Source organism: Nyctibius grandis, chromosome 5, assembly GCF_013368605.1.
Source record: "Nyctibius grandis isolate bNycGra1 chromosome 5, bNycGra1.pri, whole genome shotgun sequence".
Classification (NCBI taxonomy): domain Eukaryota; kingdom Metazoa; phylum Chordata; class Aves; order Nyctibiiformes; family Nyctibiidae; genus Nyctibius; species Nyctibius grandis.
Window position 1 is genome coordinate 73,517,509 of NC_090662.1, and position 21,842 is coordinate 73,539,350.

Here is a 21,842-nt window from a genome sequence, read left to right on the forward strand (position 1 = left end):
CTTCTATTACTTATTACCCACTGCTTGCTAACATCAGCTGGTCAGGACAGGGGCACAGGACAAGCAAGGTACCCTTCTTCTGCCAGCTTGTCTCCAGCTGCACGCCAGGATCTGTGACTTCTCTGGACAGTGAGCACCCGAAAGCCTGTAGCTGGGCTTTCATGGCAGGATTCACCCAAAAGACAGATTCTCACTGCTAGCTTTTAAACAAGGTTTGTTAGGGACAACATTCCTCCAAGACTGGCTCTGAGCAGGGAGCTGGGCACTTAAACAGCTTCCCTGCAGCATGCTCGCCCTGTCACTACCAGTTTTCTGATGGGCAACACTCACTCCCTGACAGCCCACTCAGAGCTTCCTTTCAGAAGTTACAGGTCTGTCAGCTGTTACTGGCTTAATACAGACATCGAGGCCTCAGTTCTCCGATACTTTCTGGTTGTTTTCTTCTAGTCTTTCTCTCACCTTGCCACTTGTGCGCACCTCCAGGGATCATTCACACAGCATGTGTCTCTCTGATTAACATTAATAACCTCTCGGTGTGAAAACTAAGTACTAAAAAAGAGGTTGTGGCTCAGATGTGCAGTAACATTTTAAGTCCTCTGCTGATCACTTAGTGTCAAACCTGCTCTTAAATTTTCCATTGCCAACTGTACAGAACAACTCCAACATTATCTGTTTTCCTAACTCTTTTTCCAGCACTACACAGAACCAGCTCTGTGCTCTCCATTAATCTGTGGTGCTTGCCTCTCCCAACACAACTTAATTCTTTTACCTGAACCCTGATTTAATGCCTCCTTTGTTCCCTGTATTTGTCCAGTTTCTTAATGTGCTGATCTGGCTTAGGGCTTGTTTACCCAATTGGAATATTTTGCATGCTTATACAAAGATGAATAAAGATCAATATCCTCATTGATTTGCCCTAGGTCATCAGGTAAATCAGTAAGAAAAAAAATGTGCATCCTACTTCATTTGCTTAAACCAGGAGTACAGTTCAAATAACAAAACAGTGCTGCAATGACACTCCAGTAGAAATTCTGAAATCCACCAGAAATTCTGCTTTTGTTTCACATATTACTTGTAAAAACCTGCGTCCAAACGCTGAAGAGCAGCTTGGATGAAGACACAACAGGCTTGCTAACTACACTAGGTAACCTGGATGGGATATTCTGTTTTTCTCTGCCTCTCTAAGGTAATAAAATGTGGTAACAGCCCCTATTACCTGGAATGAAGGACAAGGATGTTCCAGGTAATGCAGACACCATTTGCTGTAATTAAATTCTCTCATGTGGTTGTCCCAAGATTAAAATTAATCAGTGCCTCCTTGTAACACACTTGCAGGGAACTGCTGGTGCAGGAGGAAGTTCCTGTCACAGTTGACATGGCTCAAGCTAAGAGTGCCTGCAATTCTGCTAATAAACCAAGTAAGCACAAGTGCTTCAGTTAGTGCATGGGCGGGGGGGGCTGTAGGGGGGTACAAAACCACTAGTGTCTGGCTTCAGGTGCGATACACGTAAAGCTGAGACCACTTCTTAAGGACCTGCTTTGAATCGCTGCTGCCCATGTGATTGACTAACACTAAACACACTCTTAAGGCCACTAATTTTTGTATGCAAGTATGACAGTGGTTATTTCTTCCTCTTTCCTGCACAAGAAGATAGAAGAGGAGATACAAAACTGAGAGGAAAGTAAATAGCAACTCCAATATCTTCCACTAGGAGCTCCACAGTCAGACACTTAACTAGTTATTATTTGGCTTTTCAAAAATAGACAAGATCTGGATTTGTGAAGGTCTTGCTACCTTCGTGAAAGAAGCAGATCATCAGATCCTGTACAAGAATCCCTTTTTGTCACAGCCAAGCATGTTTATGTTATTGATATGAGAGAAAGTCTTAATAACTTCTAATACATTTTTTTTTATTGAATAAAACCTATCTGAAGATAATGTTGTAATATGGCCCATCACTGTGGAAGGATGTAGAACAGAGCCATGTCTCTCTTCTGTGTCCCAACCTTTATCTTTGTCTGCCTGTGACTTTAACTACATGCATTACACCATTGTGTAGGAATGTGTTGGAAACTTGTATCAGTTTTCCAAGGGAAACAGTAGCACTAGGACAACCTAAAAGCCACACTTTCAACAATGTCCAAATCTAGGCCATTCACTTCTTTAGAGATGATCTTATGATGTTTGAAGTCTTTTCATCGAGCACTGGAGCAAATATTCATACTGCATGTCACCTACCAAAGACTAGTAACCTCCTCTTGTCTCACCTCTCAATATTTTATTTCCATATGCTGTACTCTATTTCAACATTTAGAGTTTCTGTTCCTAGCCCTAGCTGTAGAGAAAATAAGGACCCAAAAAAGTTCAGCTGCATTTTCAAAGCTCTGGCAGATAGCCTATTGAGCTGGATGAAACCATCAGAAAGGGCCAGAACAAATCTGTTCCAAAAAATACTATCTGAACCAAGAACCAACACAGTTAAGAATGCATATGCAAAGGCTTTTCCTTTACTACACGTGTGTCACAAAACCAGAGCCCAGTGCTTAATCAGGGAGCTTGATCACTGACAATTGCAAAGATGAAAGCTAACAGTTATCCAAAACCTAGAAAGAGTAGGACTTTCCAGATACACTTATTGCCCAGTCAGAGCCATGTATCGAAAAGCAAAGCACTAAAAGAATAAATACTGTAACTATCTATGTAGAAAACAAGAACTGGTACCTAAATGCAACAGCAAGGAGAGGCAAAACGAAAAAAACAACCTTGCTAAAGACTCTTATTTTGTAAGAGGAAATCAAAAGCATTTCTTCTAGAAACAGATTAAGTAAGTTTGGATTCAGGATTTTCTTAGTAGTCAATCTCCACTTTAGACAAATGAGGCAGCAAAAGGCTTATCTAGCATTTAGAGTCTACTTTACATGAAACACCTCAGCTTGAGAAGAAAGGGCCTCAGGTTAAAAACACTGCATAAAGCAGTGTTGCTACAGCTTGGCAAGTATTCTTCATCGCACAATGTAAAATTCCTACCATTCCTGAATCATTGCAATGCTTAGAGAAGATGATTTCAAAACATATTCAAGCAGTAATTCATCAGTTCCTTAGTTCCATGAAACAAGTTTCAGAATTGAGCACTAGGTGAAGAGTCAGGTATTCTGGCAGAGGCTTGTAGTGTGGAAAGAATTTTCCTGTCCTACACCATAAAAATGTGGAGACAATACTAGTCATCACATCAGAAGCAAAAGACAAGTAAGCATTAGTAAAACTTAACAGATTAGGTAGTGAATATAGTTATGCTACTGTTATTTAATAGTTACTCTAACAATAGAGAGAATTGTTGCAACAGTATCAGCTGTTATTCCTCAAGTCCTGAAACACATTTACTAAAGGAGTATGGTTTGGATCTCCTGCAGGGAGCAACAAACCTGTAACTGGAAATAGATTGTGTTTGTTATATCTAAATAGCTCAGTTGTGTTACTCTAGTTCTCTCTTGTGAAAGATGACTGAGGGACTAAATAGCGAAACTACTATATTTTTAGGAAGAATGAAGCTCATCCTAGAGCCCTATTCAGAAGGCTTGCCAACAATTGCACATTACTCAAGCAAGTAGCTTGACAGTACTCCGTACACTCAAATTCTAGCTTCACAGAACAGTTATACACAGCCCCCACAGCAGTAAGTCCTTATACACACAAGCCCACTTTTCAAAGGTTGCTGCCAATCCCCCAGAGAGAAGCTACAAAGAACTCCATACACACACGCCTTTTTATTTTAATAAATAAAGTTTTACACGCTCAGGCTTTTTTTTTTAATCACATATACAGAACAGAAAAATGCCTGATCAAGTAACATGAATTAAACTACTAACCCTGGGTAGGAATGCACACCCTCTATAACACTGAAGACCTTAATTGAAAAGGGATTTCCCATCAGCAGCAGAGTAATTTACTTCACAGATTAGACAGCTTGAAAGAGATGTGGCCAAAGCAAAGAGAGTGACCCTAAATGGACCACTTGTCCTTACAGAGTCACAACAGTGCAAGGAAAGCCAAGAGCCCAAATGCCTCCATTTTCTAGTGTCACTTCTGGATGAATATGTATGTCTTCACATCCTTTAAGCAATACATTCTAACCACAAGTAGACAGACTAAGCACAGCAGGTATGCAAAATTATTCCATCGAAGAACAGATACTGAATGACACAGTAATATTATATTTCAAGATTTTAAATTAGCAGATGCTTTTGCATCCCCTTCAGTATGGCAGTGGAACAGATCCCACCTTCTCTCATAGAGGTTTAGTCCAAAAACTTCCTGTTGGCATTAGCACCAAAGAGAGCCACTCTGATTTCTGGCATCATCTGTTGAGAAAGATCACATCAGTTATATGCAGTGGGCAATAAAATTCAACATAAACATCACTTACACGCAGTGGGCTGTACATTCCTCATTGTAGGCACTGTGTAATAGCTAGGCTAGGCTTCAAAATTAAGTCATCAATTCATCTGAGTTTTCTGAAGCCTTTATCTGATCACACATTGCCTGCTACTCTTACAGACTTAAAGCACTGCGGATACTGCAGCATAAGAAAGAGATGCCAGAGCTAGTTTTTTTTTTTTCCACTAGGGTATAATAAGTCTCATCCAAAGTTTCTAGTACTCAAGCTAGCTTCAGTAATTCAAGTTAGCCTCAGCATTTTAACATCTTGACTGCAGTGTGGTCATAACAAGTCCTTCAGTATCATAATTTCTAGAGTTCTATGCTCATGCTTAATTCAAAAGGGACCATTCTGGGAAAAGCCATGTTTGCTACAGAGAAGCACAAACAATAGGTAACTTCCTTCTTTCCATTCAAAAATAACTTCTTACTTGTCATGCACGTTGAAATCTGATCCCATACACTATTTTGACTGTTAACACATTGGAAACCCAGGGATTTAATTACAAGACAAAACTAGTTAATAATCTCATGTTCACATTGGCTGTTACAGACACTCACCTGCTGGGCTACAAGGTCCAGCCGACTTTCCAGAGTATTGGAAACCTTAATTTTACCATCACTGTTATAGATTTCAACACCTCCAGCACTAGAAAGGGGAAAAACAAATAATCCATGAAATCCATGGTACCTCTCAAAGTCAGAATGTGGCAGAGAGTGCTTATACGCAAGTCAGATATGTAGGTAAAACTTTTATTTTTTAAAAAACAATTTTTTTATCATATCTTAATAGAAGTCAGCACAAAGTGATCCAGTGAAGCAGCAGTGCAAAGCATATTTGGAGTTATTAGAGACCACAGCTACATACAAGGCTCCTCATTAGCATGATCTAAATGCACGTGGAGCTATGAAGTTTGTCACTTCAAAACAGCTTCAGACTCTGTATTTTATTATTAATAGACATCTTTCAGATTTTGGGAAGTAAGGAAGAGTGCTAAAAGTGTTGTTTGCTGGCCCATAAAGATCACTGACTATCAGAATATACAGCTTTGTGCCATGTTCTTTATCATACTAACAGATAGAGCCTTGCAGACATAGCAGTCACACACCCCATCAAGTGATTATCCTGCAGCACCTTATGACTCAATTTGCTTCATCTTGAGATAGAAAGCATGGCTACATCCTTATTCTCTCTCTTTAAAAGACCAACAGTTAGTTAAGTTTCTACGTACAGTTATTTTCTACTCCAGTACTGTGAATCAGGCTGGAGGTTGCACAAAACTTTTATTGACATTTTTGATTGAGACAGTACTTGTCTGGAGGAAACTGCTGGATCTGTGCTTGATTAATACAAAGAAGTGCAAATTCCACTAGAACAGCAGCAGACACACTCTGGGGATATTCCATACATAATTTTCTGAGACTGTTCTAGTAGGAGCTGTGGGTTGAAATGCTGCATTAAGTTAGTGCTCTGTATAAAAGACTCCCATTTTCCTTACATGTCCTCTGGCAGGAAGTTGTCTTGGTCAATGTGAACATCCACATCCCTTTTTGTGGCATTTCTGTAGATTGGAATGCTCTTCTGTACAGCAGTCTAGGATACAAGATAAATCTCTAATTAGCATTGAAAAATGCTAGTGCACCACTTGGGTTTGGTCACTCATTCATTTGCAGTAATAAAGTGAAGGGATTGAGGCCTCTTTTTTTTTTTTAATTAAGCAAATGTATTTCAGTATGGCTTTTGAGCCAAACCAATTATTATTCTTAATACTGTAGCACTGTCTAAAGTTTCGTAGGTAATATCTAAGCAATCAAATGATCCTCAACTTGAAAAGCATACTTGTTCTCTTGCGTTGTATCTGCAGCAAAAGTGCAGCAAGAAAAGCTTGTTTTCATGTCACACAGATGGGGTCTGAGCAGCAAATATTTGCAGTCAGGTCCCAGCCTTCATGAGCAGGATACTGTCATACTATTCTAGGTTTCTTACCTTAACCATAGGGAGATCCTGTTTCTTGCACCGCACAACTATTCTGGGCTCAAGCAGCTGGTAGAATCCCTGCAGAAGATAGCCATTACAGTATCAGAATATTAACATTTTGTCTTAGAATTATTTAACCCCAAGAAAGTAAAGGAGGTGATCAATTTGAAAACCAAAGCCTGACAATACTAGCTTCTTTTATTTAGTTCTTTGCTTGCAAGTTCACCTCACCCAGACATTCTGAGAGGACAACACCAATATCTGGGAAAGAGCCTACAACTATGGATTATGTGTTTCTTTGTTAGCTTCAAGTTTGGAACTTAACTGCAACTAAATGTATGTACCATAGAACTGAGCTGACCCAACAATGTACATATATACATAACGATCTGTCTAAGTAGACTGAGCACACGGCCACGCTGATATTCTCCTATGCAGCTCTTGGAGAAGACATGCAGTAGTTTCAGGTGCCTGTTCTAATAACTTCTGTCTTGCAGTGACTGTAGTAATACATGAGAATAGACTAGACTAGACTAGAATAGGTTTAGTTCCAGCTGGAAGGGACCTACAATGATCATCTAGTCTAACTGTCAGTACTGATCCCTCACTGGACCAAATCTACTAAGCCAAGACAGACGTGGCCAGCTTGCAACAGTGAGTGAGACAAGTTTGTTTGCCTTACAGCAACACTAGACCTAAGTGTGACAAAGAAACAACACTGAATTGGAAGCACAAGCTGGTAGGAAACACTGTTAAAACTTTGCTATCGAACCGCGGGCAGGAGAGCTTGTGGCTGGCTTCTGCGGGAGCTCACAGCAAAAGGACCAACTGGTACCAGAAGGTGGCACTACTGGTCGCACGACTCACCCTGGCCATGCTTTCTGGATTTTTAGCAGTTCATTTCTGGGGCCAGAGGATGGTATTCTAGGTAAGTACACCTTTGATCTCTGCTTTGTATGTCTGTGACAGACACATACCATACTACAGTAAATTTGTCAAAGTCAGGACTCACAAGTCTCAAATTTGGAAAAGATTTTAAAAGAGGGTAACTATAGACTTCTAGGTTTGGAGAAACAGCTTTTGCCAAAGGTGCATTTGAACTAATTACTACAGAAGCTTAAAATGTGCTTCCTAAACGTGCATGTTACAATGTATGTGCGTATATCTGCAGTTATTCTTATAATGGAACTGCTGCTTGGTATACCAGGTTTTAAACCTCAAAATAAGCTGCAGCCTTATCTGTTCAGAATCCAAGATTGAAAGATATAGCAGAAGTGATGTTTAAGACTCAAAAGATCACCCAGCAACATTTGATCTAGACTCCAATACAACTGTAACCTCCAGTGGGTTATGTCTGAAGAAAGACACCTAGGAGGATAGGGCTACGATCATTTATTTGTTACAATTTAAACACTTACCTGTAGAACTAGTCCATCCAGCAGTGTCTGGTACTTGGCAGTATCCTTCACCACCTTGGCAAGTCTCTGCTTGGCCTCATTCAGCAAATCCTACATTCAGAAGAAATCAGATCAGCAGAGCCCATCTGTTTAGCATTTGGTTTCATGCCTACCAACTTTCTGTACTCTTAGTATATCTATCACACCCTGCCAACACGTAAACGTACACTCCAGCTGGTGTTCATCCAAGCTAGACCTTCATCTCTGTGTATGGCACAATATCCTTCCCAAACAGTTCCCTTCTCCCTGCCCTGATCTGAACCCATTATAACCTTACAATAATTCCTTTTTCATGAAAAAGGGAGACCTCAGTAGTAAAAGGATAATACTTATAATATTAATTCAGACAAACTAAATAGATTGTAAATCAATGCCTAATGTAAACTAATAAAGTTGTCCAACTAACTATTTTTTTCAGCTTTGTGGTCAAGCAAAGAAATCTAATCTATCTTTTTATCAAACAATATTCATGTTAGGTATTTTTTAATTGTAAGTAAATGCAAGTCAAAATTTAAAAGTGAGAATTTATTTTTAATTTGAAGTAGCTGGTTTTGATTATCTTTATTTGGCAAATCAGTATCAGATGAGGTTGAATTTTTAAGAAATTTGAGTCAACTCAAACACAGCTCCTAGAACTGAACCATCATAATTACTTCAGATAAAGAAACTGTATGATTTGGTATAAATCTTTCTTTACTGTCCTGCCTCCTAGTGTTTAAAAGAAGAGCACATGTTAGCACAATCAGTACCAGGATATAAGGCTATCACAATTTAATGTCATGGTCAAACCTAGTTATACTGTCTACCCTAGAGCAATATAGCATTTCTGGAACTGCTCATTTCTCTTGTTCATGAAAGAAGCCAAAGATCTGATAACGGAAGAAAAAGCTAGGAGCATGTGACTTTAAATGTTTTAAAATGAGGAAGACTGTTACACATTACTCAGAAGCATGAGGTTGAAGTCAGCTGATAATGAGGAACAGTTTACCCAGCAGAGACTATCACAATAGAGTTAGCTCTTTAGCCACCCATGTTCCTCCTCTCTGTGAATACAATCTAAAGTTTGAAACTAGGTTTAAAGAATCAATAAACTGGTGATTTTCATCTGCTTCTTACTTTTTCATGGCACCATCAACTCGAACATTATCCAATTTTTTATTTTTGAGTTCTACAGGTCTGACAGCATTTCCAATAGCTCAACAGCACCATCTAGCAGAATACGGAACACTCAAACTGGTTCTGAGACTGGGTAAGAGATAATTGGAAACCTGAAAGCTGTATAATGAGCAGAATGAGAATACACTACACATGGTGTAAGATAAACAAAGTAAGCCTTAACTAAGACTAAATGTAGACTGCTTGGATAAATGATCGCTCACCATATACGTCAACACACAGAGTGGTCACCTACTAGAACAAGAAGCAAATCTTTTCATATACTAGGGGCCACTAAAGTAAACAGAAAAACCCAGTTGGTGGTGTTTTAAGCCTACTTGCCTAAGCCATGCCAGTTTTAATGCATAAATGTTGCTTCAGGCAAACAGAACTTTAAAGTTCTACCAATCGTGTAAGACAGAGTTCCTGCTCTTTAGAGAAATAAACTATTGTCCAAATGATAGATACAACTGCTGCCTGCAAGGTTTCTGGCAGAGAACTGTATTTCCCTAAAAGAGCAGGTAGCAGAAACTGTGAAAATAAGATAAAGCAGATTAGTGAAGCTGGATTAAATCCTTAATGACTTTCAGAGCAGCTGGGGAAAGCCATTTTTGTATGTTGAAGCAAAGGTCACTCAATCACAAAATCACGTTTTTCTTTAGAGAATGGTTAAGAACATTTCCTAACAGATGGTAGCAATAGAACCTTTGTGTCTTTACTACAGAGACACTCACTGCAATAAGGTCATCCCTTGCCTTGAGGACCTTCAGTCTTGCTTGATTCATCAGGTTGGACATCTGACTGCAAGTTGCATGATAAAGTTGAATCAATCCATCAGACTTTGACAGAAGAACTGCAACATTTAACTGTATACTTTAAGTTTCAAGATAAAATACTACAACATTTAATAACAAAGCCTGTTCACCTGTTTGAATCTGTTTCTGAACTTGCACAAATTATTACAATGCAGAACCCCATCCTTCAGTAAAGACCCACCAAAACTAAACCTGACATGATCATTTGTCCCAGAGTAACAGACCAGGGTAGAGTTCTAGACATTAACTACATAAAGAAAAATGAAAGATTCTTTCACCACACTTACTAACAGTTATACTATTGTGGCTCATCTTTGATAATTTCTCCCCAAGAAAACTAGAAACTCATAACTAGAACCAAATATATTGGCTACAATTTGCCCATTTGCTAGGGAAAAACAGTTTTGTATAAAATTAGGAATGAGAGCTCAGGCTCTGAAGTCAGACATGTAACTTAAGCAACTTACATTTTTTTTTGCTGTTCAATTTGTTTCTCTTTCTTTTCATAATACTCCATAATTTTCAGCCTCTGTGTCTGAACAAGGCGACCCTTCTCAATGTTGAATTCTTCTTCTGCCTACAGTAAAAATTAAATAACTGAAGTGGAAAATGATTCCATGGGCTGAAAAAAACAGAATCAAAGTGAAATAGCCATGCTTTTAGAGCACATTCGTAGATAAGCTAAGATGATACAATGTATGATTCCACAAAAAAAACCAAAACTACAAACTTTCAACCAGTACTCAAGTCAAAGGGAGTACAGGATGTGTTCTGCTGAACTAGAACCTTGCTAACTAAGATACAGCTTATTTTATCAATTGACTGACACGTGTTTCCTTACAGTATTTATTCCTCAGGCATAAAATTACCAAATTTATATATTACATACCGTTAAGCAAAATTCATTTAATCTGAGCTTCAGGCCTGTTTTGTTTTCGTAGAATTGGTCTCCTTTCTGGCTACAAGAGATTCTACCTAAACCAAGCTACCCAGCCCTCAGTGTCCACAAACTTCATTACTTTAAGCAATTCTTACACAAGGAGAGTGACAGTATAGCTATTATTTTTTTATAAAGCCTAGCCAGACAGCCGTGTGAAAACACATGGTGAATTTTCATATTTATACCTGAGAATCCAATCTCAACTTCTGACTTTTGTTTGCAGATCATCAGAAATACCTGCTTTAGTATTGATTAAATATTTGTGCAGATTTAAAATGTTTAAGGGAGATTAAATATTACTAGTAATACATATGCTGAGTCCAATTCCGACAAGGTATTTCAGTATTCATATAATGTGGATTGTTAGGGTTGTAAGGCACCCCTCACCCCTTACAGGTAAACATCTATATTCTATCATCAGGTTAATATTAAACTCAGTCTCTTGTGGCTTAACATAAGTGAAAAATTCCGCAAGTAATTCAACTCATGCCTTAAGTATAAATTTATGTTTTAGTTCCCCAGGATACCTACTAAATCACATCTAGAATTAAGTCTGCAGGGGGCTACACAGGTTTAGGTATAGTTATGAACCTGCTTATAAACTTTCACCAACATAATTCAACCAGTTTAACTTTCACCTTTTGTCATTTTGGTACATGTATGAATGCTTGTGAAAGATTACTAGCATTATTGCTTTGATTTACTACTAATGTCTCTGCATGACATGCTACGGAAGTCAAGTAAAAATTAAAATTCATCCTCTGGTAATAGCTTGTTATGACAAACCTTAGCAGAATTCATAATCATGCAGAGAACTCAATCCTCAGTGATGTCAAGTTGTGTACAGGAGGTGGGGGAAGGTGTTCCACTTAATCCAGTCTACTCACATTACCACTCAGCTCTCCTGATTGCTTAAAAAAAAATGAGTGAACTTGCATATGAATAAATTTATATTTAAGAACCACCAAGAAAACTTTGACCAAAAAAGAACCGCCAAGAAAACTTTGACCAAAAAATAGCTCTGACTTGTTTTGATTTGTGAAAAGCTAACAAATATTAACTTTATTTGGTGGCATCAGTTTTTGCGATATAATAACTAAACATGAAGTAAACTGCAGCTTACAAAAGTGTTCTAGGACTACTCTGACTGGAACTATCAAAACAGGATGTCAGATGCAGTTTTCCTTTTGCACTTACTGACACTGAATTTCCATTTTTACCTTTGCATCTATTTCTTCAGCCTTTTCATTGGCCTCCTGCTCAATGAAAGCCATCATATGCTTGATCTGCAACAAGAAAGAGAAAAGAAAATATTTTCTATTGGAAAGGACTTTGATGAGAGGAAATATAGATCTATTCCTCATTTCTACAGTAGGCCCCTCCATATCCATATTATATGAATATTTACTAATTCATATAATAATGTTGTTTTTCAAGGAAATGAAACTGAGCATACAGGTCAAAGAGTAAGCCCATCTTAACACAGATTACAAAAAAATATTGTTTTCCCTCAAATAATTCTATATAATGCTGGTTCACTGGCTCTCATTAGAAGAATGTACCTTAGATAAGGAACTATACCAAAACAACCCTAAAAGTCAACTTGAATAAATATGAGGGTGAGTATTTTAATTCTTCACTAGTGAGAACTTTTTTTTTCCAGATTAGTGAAGTAAAAATAAAAATTCTCACACAGTAAAATTAACATATTCTGTTTGTTATGACATTTACATGAAACATAGAAGATTAACATAGCGTCCCTGCTCCAAGTCAGGCATAGATGGCATTTGAATGAACCTGGGCCTTCCACACTAGATGACTGGTGAAACAAAGCAAAGGGCTACTGACCACTCTGGTCAGATCTGTACAACCAAAGTTTCTTTACACACGTGAGAAATCTTTCTTAAAAAATGTAATAAATTCTGTAAAGACTTAAGAGGTCATTAAAAAATGCTGCTATATGGTTCAATTCAAAAGGACTTTATAAAGTAGTTGCATATTAGTTTGGAGGAGCTGGGGAAGGAGACAGAGATAGCAGTGCTAGTTGATCAAGACCACATCAAGTATATCACATGCTGCTTTAGAGACTGGTATGCACTAACAGATTCTACTTGAAAAATCTCTTTGAAACCGCCTCAAAATGCTATAAAGCACAGGTCCAACAGCTTAAAGACAAGGAAAGCAATTATACTGAGTTCTGCTTATTTATCACATGCCTTTCTGTGACCAGGCCTAAGTTTAGGTTCACATTTGGGGCAGCCTGTAAGGACCCATGCCCAACCAAACTGCAACTTTGAACAGTTATAGCCATTTTGAAGGGCAGGTGGAGTGGACCATATACTTGAGCAGACCATAAAAACCTACTGACTTTTTGCCTGCACTTAGTGATGAGGCACATTTTGCAGACAATCTGGTCTGAATAAACTTGCAGAAAATTCTATTTATATAATCTCATGTTAAAGTGAAATATTTCAAAGAGATAAGAAAGGTGTCAACGTGCAAACCGAGCCAATGTGCAGAACAGCACCATGCCCATATAGATGAAAAAACGGAAGTGAACAGACAAGTGGAAGATCTTAAGCACGTACAGTGGAAGAAGTGAACAATAATACCTACATCCTCAAAATCAAATCAGCAATTTTTCTTTTAACTCCAGTTTGCAACACTTCCAAGTGCATGTCCACCTACAGTGTCAGTTTCCTATCCTGCTCCCCTGATTAGATGACTGGTTAAACCAAGCTTTAGATCTACCTGCATTTCAGAAAGGATGAGACAGGCAGATAAAATAAGGAAATAATTTTGATGAATAGCCTGTTATTGAAGGAGACTAAGAACTTTCATATAGCAGTAGTAGCCCTTACATTACTGAGTCACTTCCTCCAGTCTGGTTTGGTTTCTGAATTTTAGCAAAGTACTTTAAATAGTTCTGGTTGTTCAAGAAACATCCTCTGCATAACGAAGAAGAATGAGATGGAAGCAAGCTGATATAGCACCCATTTCCCCTAGTCAGATAAGACTGAACAGTGTAATTTCTTCCCCAATCTGTTGTACTGAAATCCCTTTTTGCCTTTCATAGAAATGAAAAGAGATCCTAAGTGACACTTTCACATCTATAAATAGGATTAGTTTTAATAAGACTGACAAAATATGTGTTTTTAAATGAGAGATTAATTTTAAACTAAGTCAATAACTTTTGCATAGTAGTATTTCCTACAGAAAGGAAGAGAGGGTTTTTCCCATCAGCAGGAGCATGATTATCCTTTCCATGGGAAGTTCTAGATGTTAGACTGGCGCTAGCTAGAAGTGACTAGCCAGGTTAGATGGGACAACCTGTTAACCATCTTTGACAGAATAAAGCAAGAAAGTCTATAAATGGGAAGAATTCTTAATTGGAGATGATTTTCAAAGTGAAAATTATTGAAAGCCCCATAGCAAGTAGTTAAGAGTTCAGAGAACTAGTTGGCAAGTTCACATGCAGAACTGTCATGCCATTAGCAGCATTCTCTTTTCCAGTAAACAGGATCACCCTACGCTCAGGAGTGTAAAACAGACACGAGAAGTTGCAGATGTGAAATGCTATTAGCATTACATGCTTAGTATATCAACAGATCCTGAACTAACATTTGAAGTTCAGGTCCACAGTGGCTGAGCAAGACCATCCCAATGTCAGCTTTATTTTTATTATCTTCATGGAAGAGGGAGGAAAAAACAAGCTTTGCAGATAAAAGGCAAGAGAACATAACGTTACAATTCCCCTTTTGGAGAAAGGCAACCTACTGATTTTACTTTCAATGTGATGCTTCCTTGCCAAGAGACTATGTTTACTGAATGAGAAAGTGAGACACGAAGCACTTATGATGCAAAAGACAAAGAGAACTTGGCTGATCTGCTCATCACCTGTAGGAAACTGCACAGACCAGTGCTGACCAGATCCCTACAGTCTGCCATTTTCAACCCAGCTCAAAGCAGCTGTTTTAGGCAAGGACAGTGTTTACTGTCAATAAGGACAAAGTGTCCTGCCTTAGGAGGAAGTGTCCACAGTAGGACTTCAGTGTTGTAAGCTGCCATGGCAAGGTTGCACTACTCTGCTTGGGATATGAAAGTAAAACAGGCATTCGAGAGAGCTGTATAGCCTACCCAAATGCTAAGTTACAGCTAATTAGATGTAGTACGGCTCTAAGAAAAAAGAGATGGTAAGTCCTTAGAGAGCAACACCTACAAAAACAGTACTTACCTAGAGCAATGTATTTATCTGTCTTAAAGTGCAATTAAACACTGTAGATAGCATAAAGGCTGCTCATGATCCCTTTCATTATAATCTGGCATAATATATCACCAAAATGCTTCAACAATGTTCCCCAATGGGTGGCCAATCTATCTTACCAGAGAAAAAAATCACTTTCTTCAGAGACTTCTCTTTCTCCTTAAGACTCCCTGAGAAGACGTTTCCCCTTCACCAACCCTTGCTTTCGCAGGAGAGCACCATTGTTGTGGAATAGTGGGGGACCCTACTCCACAGCTAAAGAAAGGGTGAATCAGCCGTAGCTGGCTGCAGCCGCCTTCGCTGTTGCGGGGTTCAAAGCTGTCACTGCCCCTCGCGCTCCAACCGGCCTTTTACCAGACAAACGGCCCTTCAGCTCAGGCACCCCTGAACCCCATACCTAGCGCGGCTGCAGCGCACGGAAGCTGCCTGGAAGCTGCCTCCGCCGCCCCGGCCCAGCCCTCGAGGCCTCCCTCCTCACGCTGGCTCCGTCCTGTCAGCTCCCACCCGGGGCTCCGGCCCCGGCCGGGCCGAGCCGAGCCGAGCCGAGCGCAGTGCGGAGGAGGCAGACCTAGAACCGGGCCGCTGCGGGGCCACGGACTCGCGTCCGGGCTGGGGCCCGCGGCCCTACCTGCTTCTGGACGTCGGCATCGCTGAGCGCCATGGCGGCGGCGTTGGCGGCGGCGGCGGGGCTTAAGGGAAGACGGTTGGTGCCGTTGGTGACCGCGAGCGCAATCAAATCCGGTTCGGGTCGCAGCCGGTGCTGCTGCCGCTGTGTCACGACGCCCCGCCCACCTGCTCCTCCGGGCCAATAGAAACCTGAACTCTAGCCGGCGTCACGGGGGCGGGTCCTTGTGCGCGCCAGACTGCCATCTTGTGGCCGGGTATGGCACTTGTCTTTCCCGCCCTTCACGGCCGGCGGAGGGGCTGCGCCGCCTTCCCTGCTGGGGAAGAGCCCCGGCGCGGCCGCCCGGCTTCCTTCCTGCCTCCCTCCGGTGGCAGGGGCGGCTCTCCCGGGCTGCCGCCTTGGAGGGCGACAGGCTCGGACAGGGCACTGCGTGCGGGAGGGGAAGTCACCTTTCCCTTGCGCGGAGTGTTTGCAAGGCTTTGGTGGGAATAGCGTGTTCAGGTTCAGAAAGAGCTGAGCTTACTGCGTTCAGCTCTGGTGCCCCCAGCATAAGGAGGACATGGAGTTGTTGGAATGAGTCCAGAGGAGGGCCACGAAGATGATCAGAGGGCTGGAGCACCTCTCCTGTGAAGACAGGCTGAGAGAGTTGGGGCTGTTCAGCCTGGAAAAGAGAAGGCTCCGGGGAGACCTCATAGCAGCCTTCCAGTACCTGAAGGGGGCCTACAGGAAAGCGGGAGAGGGGCTTTTTACAAGGGCAAGTAGTGACAGGATGAGGGGGAATGGTTTTAAACTGAAAGAGGGTAGATTTAGATTAGATATTAGGAAGAAATTCTTTACTGTGAGGGTGGTGAGACACTGGAACAGGTTGCCCAGAGGAGCTGTGGATGCCCCTCCCTGGCAGTGTTCAAGGCCAGGTTGGATGGGGCTTTGAGCAACCTGGTCTAGTGGAAAGGTGTCCCTGCCTGTGGCAGGGGGGTTGGAACTAGATGATCGTTAAGGTCCCTTTCAACCCAAACCATTCTATGATTCTTCCAAGAATTGTCGTAACGTGTTTAACTTGTCGCAGAGAGAAATTAAACACGTGGAGAAATTTGCTTGTAAGGCCCTGGAGCAGGTTTCTTCTGGCAATGCTTCCATCGCAGGAAGCTTTGGTATCTCGAGGTCACACTCGGCTGTCAGTTGTATAAAGCTGTGAAACGCTATCTGTAACATCTCACGTTTTTTCCAGGTTTGGACTGGCAAAGAAAGATGGAACTGGCTTTTTAACCTGCACCCGGGATGCGGAGCAGGTATTGTTACGGAGCAGGAACAGAAAAGCAGCAGGACGCGGGGAGGGGAAGGAAGGAGGGCCTCGCGGCCGGTGGTCAGGGCGTCTGCAGGGGGCTCACTGGGGGTCTTGTGGTGGGGCCCTCGGGCTGGTTGTGCTTTCGTGGTTAACAGCTATGGCACCAGCGTTTCATTGTAGGAATACACGGGGGGAGTTCAAACCCTTTATTATTATCACTACTATTATTAGTATTACCTTCTGTCATTTTGTGATGCGGAAACACTCAGGACCACTTTTAAATGATGCGCTGATTCTTCAGCAGTTTTGTTACTCCTTCCGTTGTTTTCTTTATGGCAAAATTTAAAGCAATCTCCATAACCTGTAATAGTGTTTGTTTATTCTAGCTGGCAGGAAGCTTCTATTTCCATCCTGCAGGTACATTTACTGGGGAAAATAGAACTGTTCCTTACAAACAGTGTCGAATGTGGAATTTGTCATATCGATGCTTCTTCCTGGCTTATTTCTATTTTGTTAATTTTTACTGGGCCGGTTTTTCTATGTGAAAAAGCTTATTATAAAAAATATGTATGTAACTTTTACATTTTTTCATATTGCAATTATGTTGCAATGCAAGGAACCGACTTGTATTTTGGGGCTTGAGAACATTTTACCATGATTTCGGGCGCAATCGATGTAATATTAAAGCAACTGGAACTCTATTCAGACTCGCTCCCTCTCCTCCGGCGCGGGTGCTCTGTGACTCCCAGCCGTAGGGGCGGCCTGTCCGTCTGGGACTGAGCCCCGGCCCGACCCGCACCGACAGCCTCGTGAACTGGGTTAGGGCCGCAGAACCTGACCTGCCGCCCGTTCCTTCCCTCAAAACGCGCCACGAAAACGCGAAGGGGATGAGACGAATCCGCCGGGTGCGTTTTTCTTTTGTACGACCGCGCCTCCGCTCCGGCCGGTGCCCGCCCCCGGAGTGGGGCCGCCGCGCCCCTTCCCGCCCCCTCGGGAGGTCACGTGGGGGGAGGGGGACGGTGTCCTGCCAGGCTCCGCCCCGCCGCGCGGGACGTGACGCTCGACACAAACTGCCGTGACGTATTGGCCCCCCCCCCCTCGCCTCGCGCCGTCCCCTCCTCCCCGCCCCTCCATCATGGCGGCGGCGGCGGCAAATTAGGGCAGAGCTCGCACCGCCTGGCGCGCGCCCGCGCGCGCGCGCCCACCCACCCACCAACCAGCCCCCGGCGGAACCGACCCGGAGCGGCGCCGCTCCTCGCCCGGCCTGCCCGACCCGGCCCGGCCCTCCCCTCCTCCTCCTCCCCCCCGCCCCCTCCGCGCCGCGCGGCGCTCGCAGGTGAGGAGGGGGGTGGGAGCGGGCGGGACACTTATTTATTTATTTATTTATTTATCTGTCTATTTATTTATTTTCCCCTCGCGCCCCCGCCGGCCGGGAGCGGGGTGAGGGGCGCGGGCACGAGGGCGGCCGCGCGGCCGTTGGGAGCTCGGCGGCCGCGCGCGCATCTCCTCTTTCCCCCTCCCCGGCCCCCCCCCGCCCCCGGCCGCGCTGTCCGTGAGGGGAGGGGGGAGGCGGCCGCTCTCCACGGGGTCGGCGGCCGAACTTCCCTGCGGGGGCGGGGCGCGGCGGCGCTACGCCCCTCGGCCGCCGTTGTTGCCCCCCCCGCACCCCCGCCGTGACTGCGGCTGAAGGACGCGTCCCTCAGACCCGCCGCGCCCAGGGCAGCCCCGAGGGCCGGCGGCGGCTGTGCCCCTAGCGCGGCCCTCCCCGGCGGGCTGGGGGGCGGGCGTCGTCCTGGAGCGGGTGTGGGAGAAGGGGCTGCGCCCCGTCCACCCCCCGGCAGCTCCTGAAGGGCGGCAGCAAGGAGAGCTGGGGGCTCCGCGGCTGCAGGGGCCACGGCCGGCCTGCCCGCACCTGCCGTGGTAGCGCGTAGGCTGTGGCTCCAGCGCCGACCCCGCCGGCTGACTCATGCCGGCTTTTTGCTCCTTGCCGTTCCTGCCCGGCTATAGAGGTCTCATTCATCGCCGTAGGAACCGAGTAGCTTAGGCTGCGCGGTCGCAGGCTGCTCCAGCTCTGCGTGCGTCTGGCCCCGTTGAAACTTGGAGCGAGCGCAGGGGTTCTGCCTTACCTGTCTGTCCTCTTGTTCGCTTTCAAATCCAAACAGCACTTGGCAAATTAAAAAAGAAAGTGAATGAAAGCTCGTTGATGAAAGCTGGATTAGTCATGATTTAATGTTGTGGTAAGACAGTTTAAAACTGGAGAGGATTGAAAATGTTTATAGTAGCTAACTCATGTAGGTTTTGGTTTTCTTAATAAAAGACAAACCAAACCATTTGCCTAGAATGCTCACTTAATTACATTTCCCTCTAAGGTCAGCTAAAACCACTGCCCGGATGAACGACTACCATATTTTCTAGTATTTCTATCCATTTAGTGCCACTAGAGGATCAGTAATGGATGCAATATTGATGCATTTCCAGTAGGAATTGACATGTTTGAACTCAGTAGTTCTCAGTTTATTAAAAACCGTCTCCTGGTCATACCGTCATATATTGTTGGAAAAGTACTCTAAAGAATTTGTCTTCCAACTTGATCGTGATCAGGTGCTTTGGAAAAAGTCCTACCTGTTACGTGTTTTCAGAGACAAACTGCTGCAAGGTTAAACTAGTCCACACATGCAAGTCTCATCCAAAATCCCCACACAAGCCTGCTGGTAAGGTTGCAGAGCACTTGAATGTTTTCCATCTTGTTGATAGGGGGTGTGGTTTTGTAGACTTGCAACTCCTTGAAATTCAGTACATTTGGATAAAGAGCACCATATACATGTAAGGCTGTAGATTAGACTGAACTGAGAGTGGTTACCTGTTGCAGAGATTGGTATCAGGAGGATGACCCAAACCTGTGAATGTGTCAGTGGCACGCTGCCTTAAAAATGATTGGAACTCCGGTGCTACCGTTTTGTTGCCTCACTAAATCTCCCTGTCCGTGCTTGGGTGAACACTTGCTGACTGAGACCACGCGTGCTTTGAAATAATTCCTCACCAGCAGGAAGTATTCTGCTAGAGCAGCGGTCTAGGATGATTAAGTTTGTAGCCGGTAAGTGAGGCTTGGTAACCCGGGCTGTAGGTGGGAACTGCATCCAGCCCTAGATTGACTCTGTTTTCAAGTGGAACTTAACTACGGTCATGGTGGTGGTGGTACCTGTAAAAGGAAGGCAATTGGTGACAGTGATATTTTTTCTGGACCTCTGTGTTTAGTGCATTACAAATCAGTAGTGATATTGATCACCTACTGTTTTGTTTGTAAACATGCAGCAAAATACTTTATGAGGCTGCAGCTCTAAATGCAAAAGGCAAGTCTCACACCTGCAACAGTTGAATAGATGCGCAGTAGATCTTGGTGGCAGCTGATAAACTGTTCTTACAGGCAGCATCATAATGCTGTTGCATTTTGGCTTTTGAATGATGCATGGTAAATGTAGCTTGATGCATGCGAGGATTTTGCAGGTGAGGACTAAAACCTAGCAGAGCCTCATCGCTAGGGGATTATATTCACTGTATTCATTGGTAGACTTGCATTGCCCATTAGCTAACGTATAACTCTTCTGTGGATTAGGATGTGACAGATTGCATGAGGAAATGTCAGTCTGACTGGAACTCCTGTTCTCAGGTTGGTTGAGCAGCTCAGCCTACATGAAACAAGTGACAGCAGGGTCGGAGGAGTAACAAGCTAAGTAAGCTTCAACAGGGGTAGCCTTTTATTCCCCCAAGGGTGCAGGAATTGAGAAAGGTGAAATTTTTTGTAGAGAGTAATGGGTAATAATTTTGATCTCTTCAGCTTTTTAAGAGGCAATATTCTTGCAGTGAATCTGTTACACTAGAAGTAACTCTCTTGCCCTTGCTTTGAGGCTGATATAGTCTGTGTAATGCCTTATTTCCTCTGCTCCATCACATCTCCCATTCAAGCCTTTGTCTTATTCTCTTAAAACAGTTTCTGAACTCTCTTCCATTTTGCTCCTGTAGCAGAACGCTCTTCTTCCTCTGATCTGGTCTCTCAAGCTGTGTGTCCTTTTTTAAGCCCACTCATTCCTGAAAAGTGGCCTTTTCTCAGATATTTACAATATCTGAGTCAATATTTCTCTTATTTCTTTTTGTAAACAAACCCAGTCATTCAGAATTCAAAATGAGTAATTCAGTTGCTGTGCTGTGTGCTTCTCTCAAAGGAGGACCAGTGATTCTGAAGTGCATTTCAAGTCTGACATTCTTTTATGTGAAGCTGAAGATATTTCTTCCATTCAAGTTCTTAAGTCTCCCTGCTCATTTCGGTATAAAACACCTCTCAGAATATACAGACTAAAGTGATTTACTTTTTTTCATCCAAAGCTTTTTTCCTTAATTCTTTTCCCAGGGAAACATTAACCACTCTTTAAATAAGCTGTGGTCTGATTCTCTCTCTCTCTTTTTTTTTCCCCTCCTCCCTCCAAAGGAGCTGAGCTAAGCATGCTGAAATTTTCATGAATTAGACCTCACTGTTGCACATGGATCACTGTGCTGGTATGGAGTCTCATGCTTGTTTTGATCGACTGTTTTTTCCTTTCATTTTCTGCATTGATTTGAGGTTATATTTTGAGGAATAACCTTTGTCATACATTCAGACTTGTTCTTTGATCCACAGCATAGTGTCTGGATGACTCTGGACTATCTGTCAGACAGATTTCTTTCAGGACAGATCAGTTCAGGTTGTCTGGAAGGGCTCTCATTCAGTTTGTAGGCGTTGCGAGAACCCTGTTGGTTTCCGCACTGTGCATCTCTACTGAGCAAACCAGAATTGAAATGTGCTGGGGAGCTTTTTGCTTTTTGGTGAATGGCATCTTTCACACCTGGTGATGTG

The 21,842-nt window shown here is 42.9% G+C and overlaps 2 protein-coding genes across 4 annotated transcripts in view; one reads left to right on the top strand and one right to left on the bottom strand.

The window, feature by feature from the left end:
* Positions 1 to 3,746: 3,746 nt before the first annotated feature.
* On the bottom strand, positions 3,747 to 15,817 carry ATP6V1E1 (ATPase H+ transporting V1 subunit E1). The gene is made up of 9 exons (XM_068401681.1): positions 15,673 to 15,817; positions 12,001 to 12,066; positions 10,308 to 10,417; positions 9,760 to 9,826; positions 7,832 to 7,921; positions 6,423 to 6,491; positions 5,935 to 6,029; positions 4,997 to 5,084; positions 3,747 to 4,359 (listed from the first exon to the last, which is right to left on the bottom strand). The coding sequence occupies exons 1-9, from the start codon at positions 15,703 to 15,705 to the stop codon at positions 4,297 to 4,299; spliced, it is 681 nt and encodes a 226-aa protein (XP_068257782.1). The 5' UTR covers positions 15,706 to 15,817; the 3' UTR covers positions 3,747 to 4,296.
* Positions 15,818 to 18,075: 2,258 nt separating this feature from the next.
* The window catches only part of BCL2L13 (BCL2 like 13), a 49,770-nt gene continuing 46,003 nt past the window's right edge, over positions 18,076 to 21,842 (top strand). For 2 of the 3 annotated variants that reach the window (XM_068400660.1, XM_068400662.1), the window contains exon 1: positions 18,076 to 18,290. The gene's annotated coding sequence lies outside the window, so the exon portion shown is untranslated. Of the gene's footprint in view, positions 18,291 to 19,930; positions 20,049 to 21,842 lie in introns of those variants that run through there. The other variant, XM_068400661.1, reaches the window with a different exon arrangement.

Bases quoted from the DNA above. Each gene is read 5' to 3' on its own strand.
- ATP6V1E1 (XM_068401681.1), bottom strand. From the start codon at position 15,705: ATGGCGCTCAGCGATGCCGACGTCCAGAAGCAG. The intron at 7,922-9,759 runs GTGAGTGTCTCT...TTCTGAATGTAG, and splicing joins CAAGGGATGACCTTATTGCA to GATTTGCTGAATGAGGCCAA. The intron at 5,085-5,934 runs GTAAGGAAAATG...TCCCCTTTCTAG, and splicing joins AACTTCCTGCCAGAGGACAT to TGCTGGAGGTGTTGAAATCT.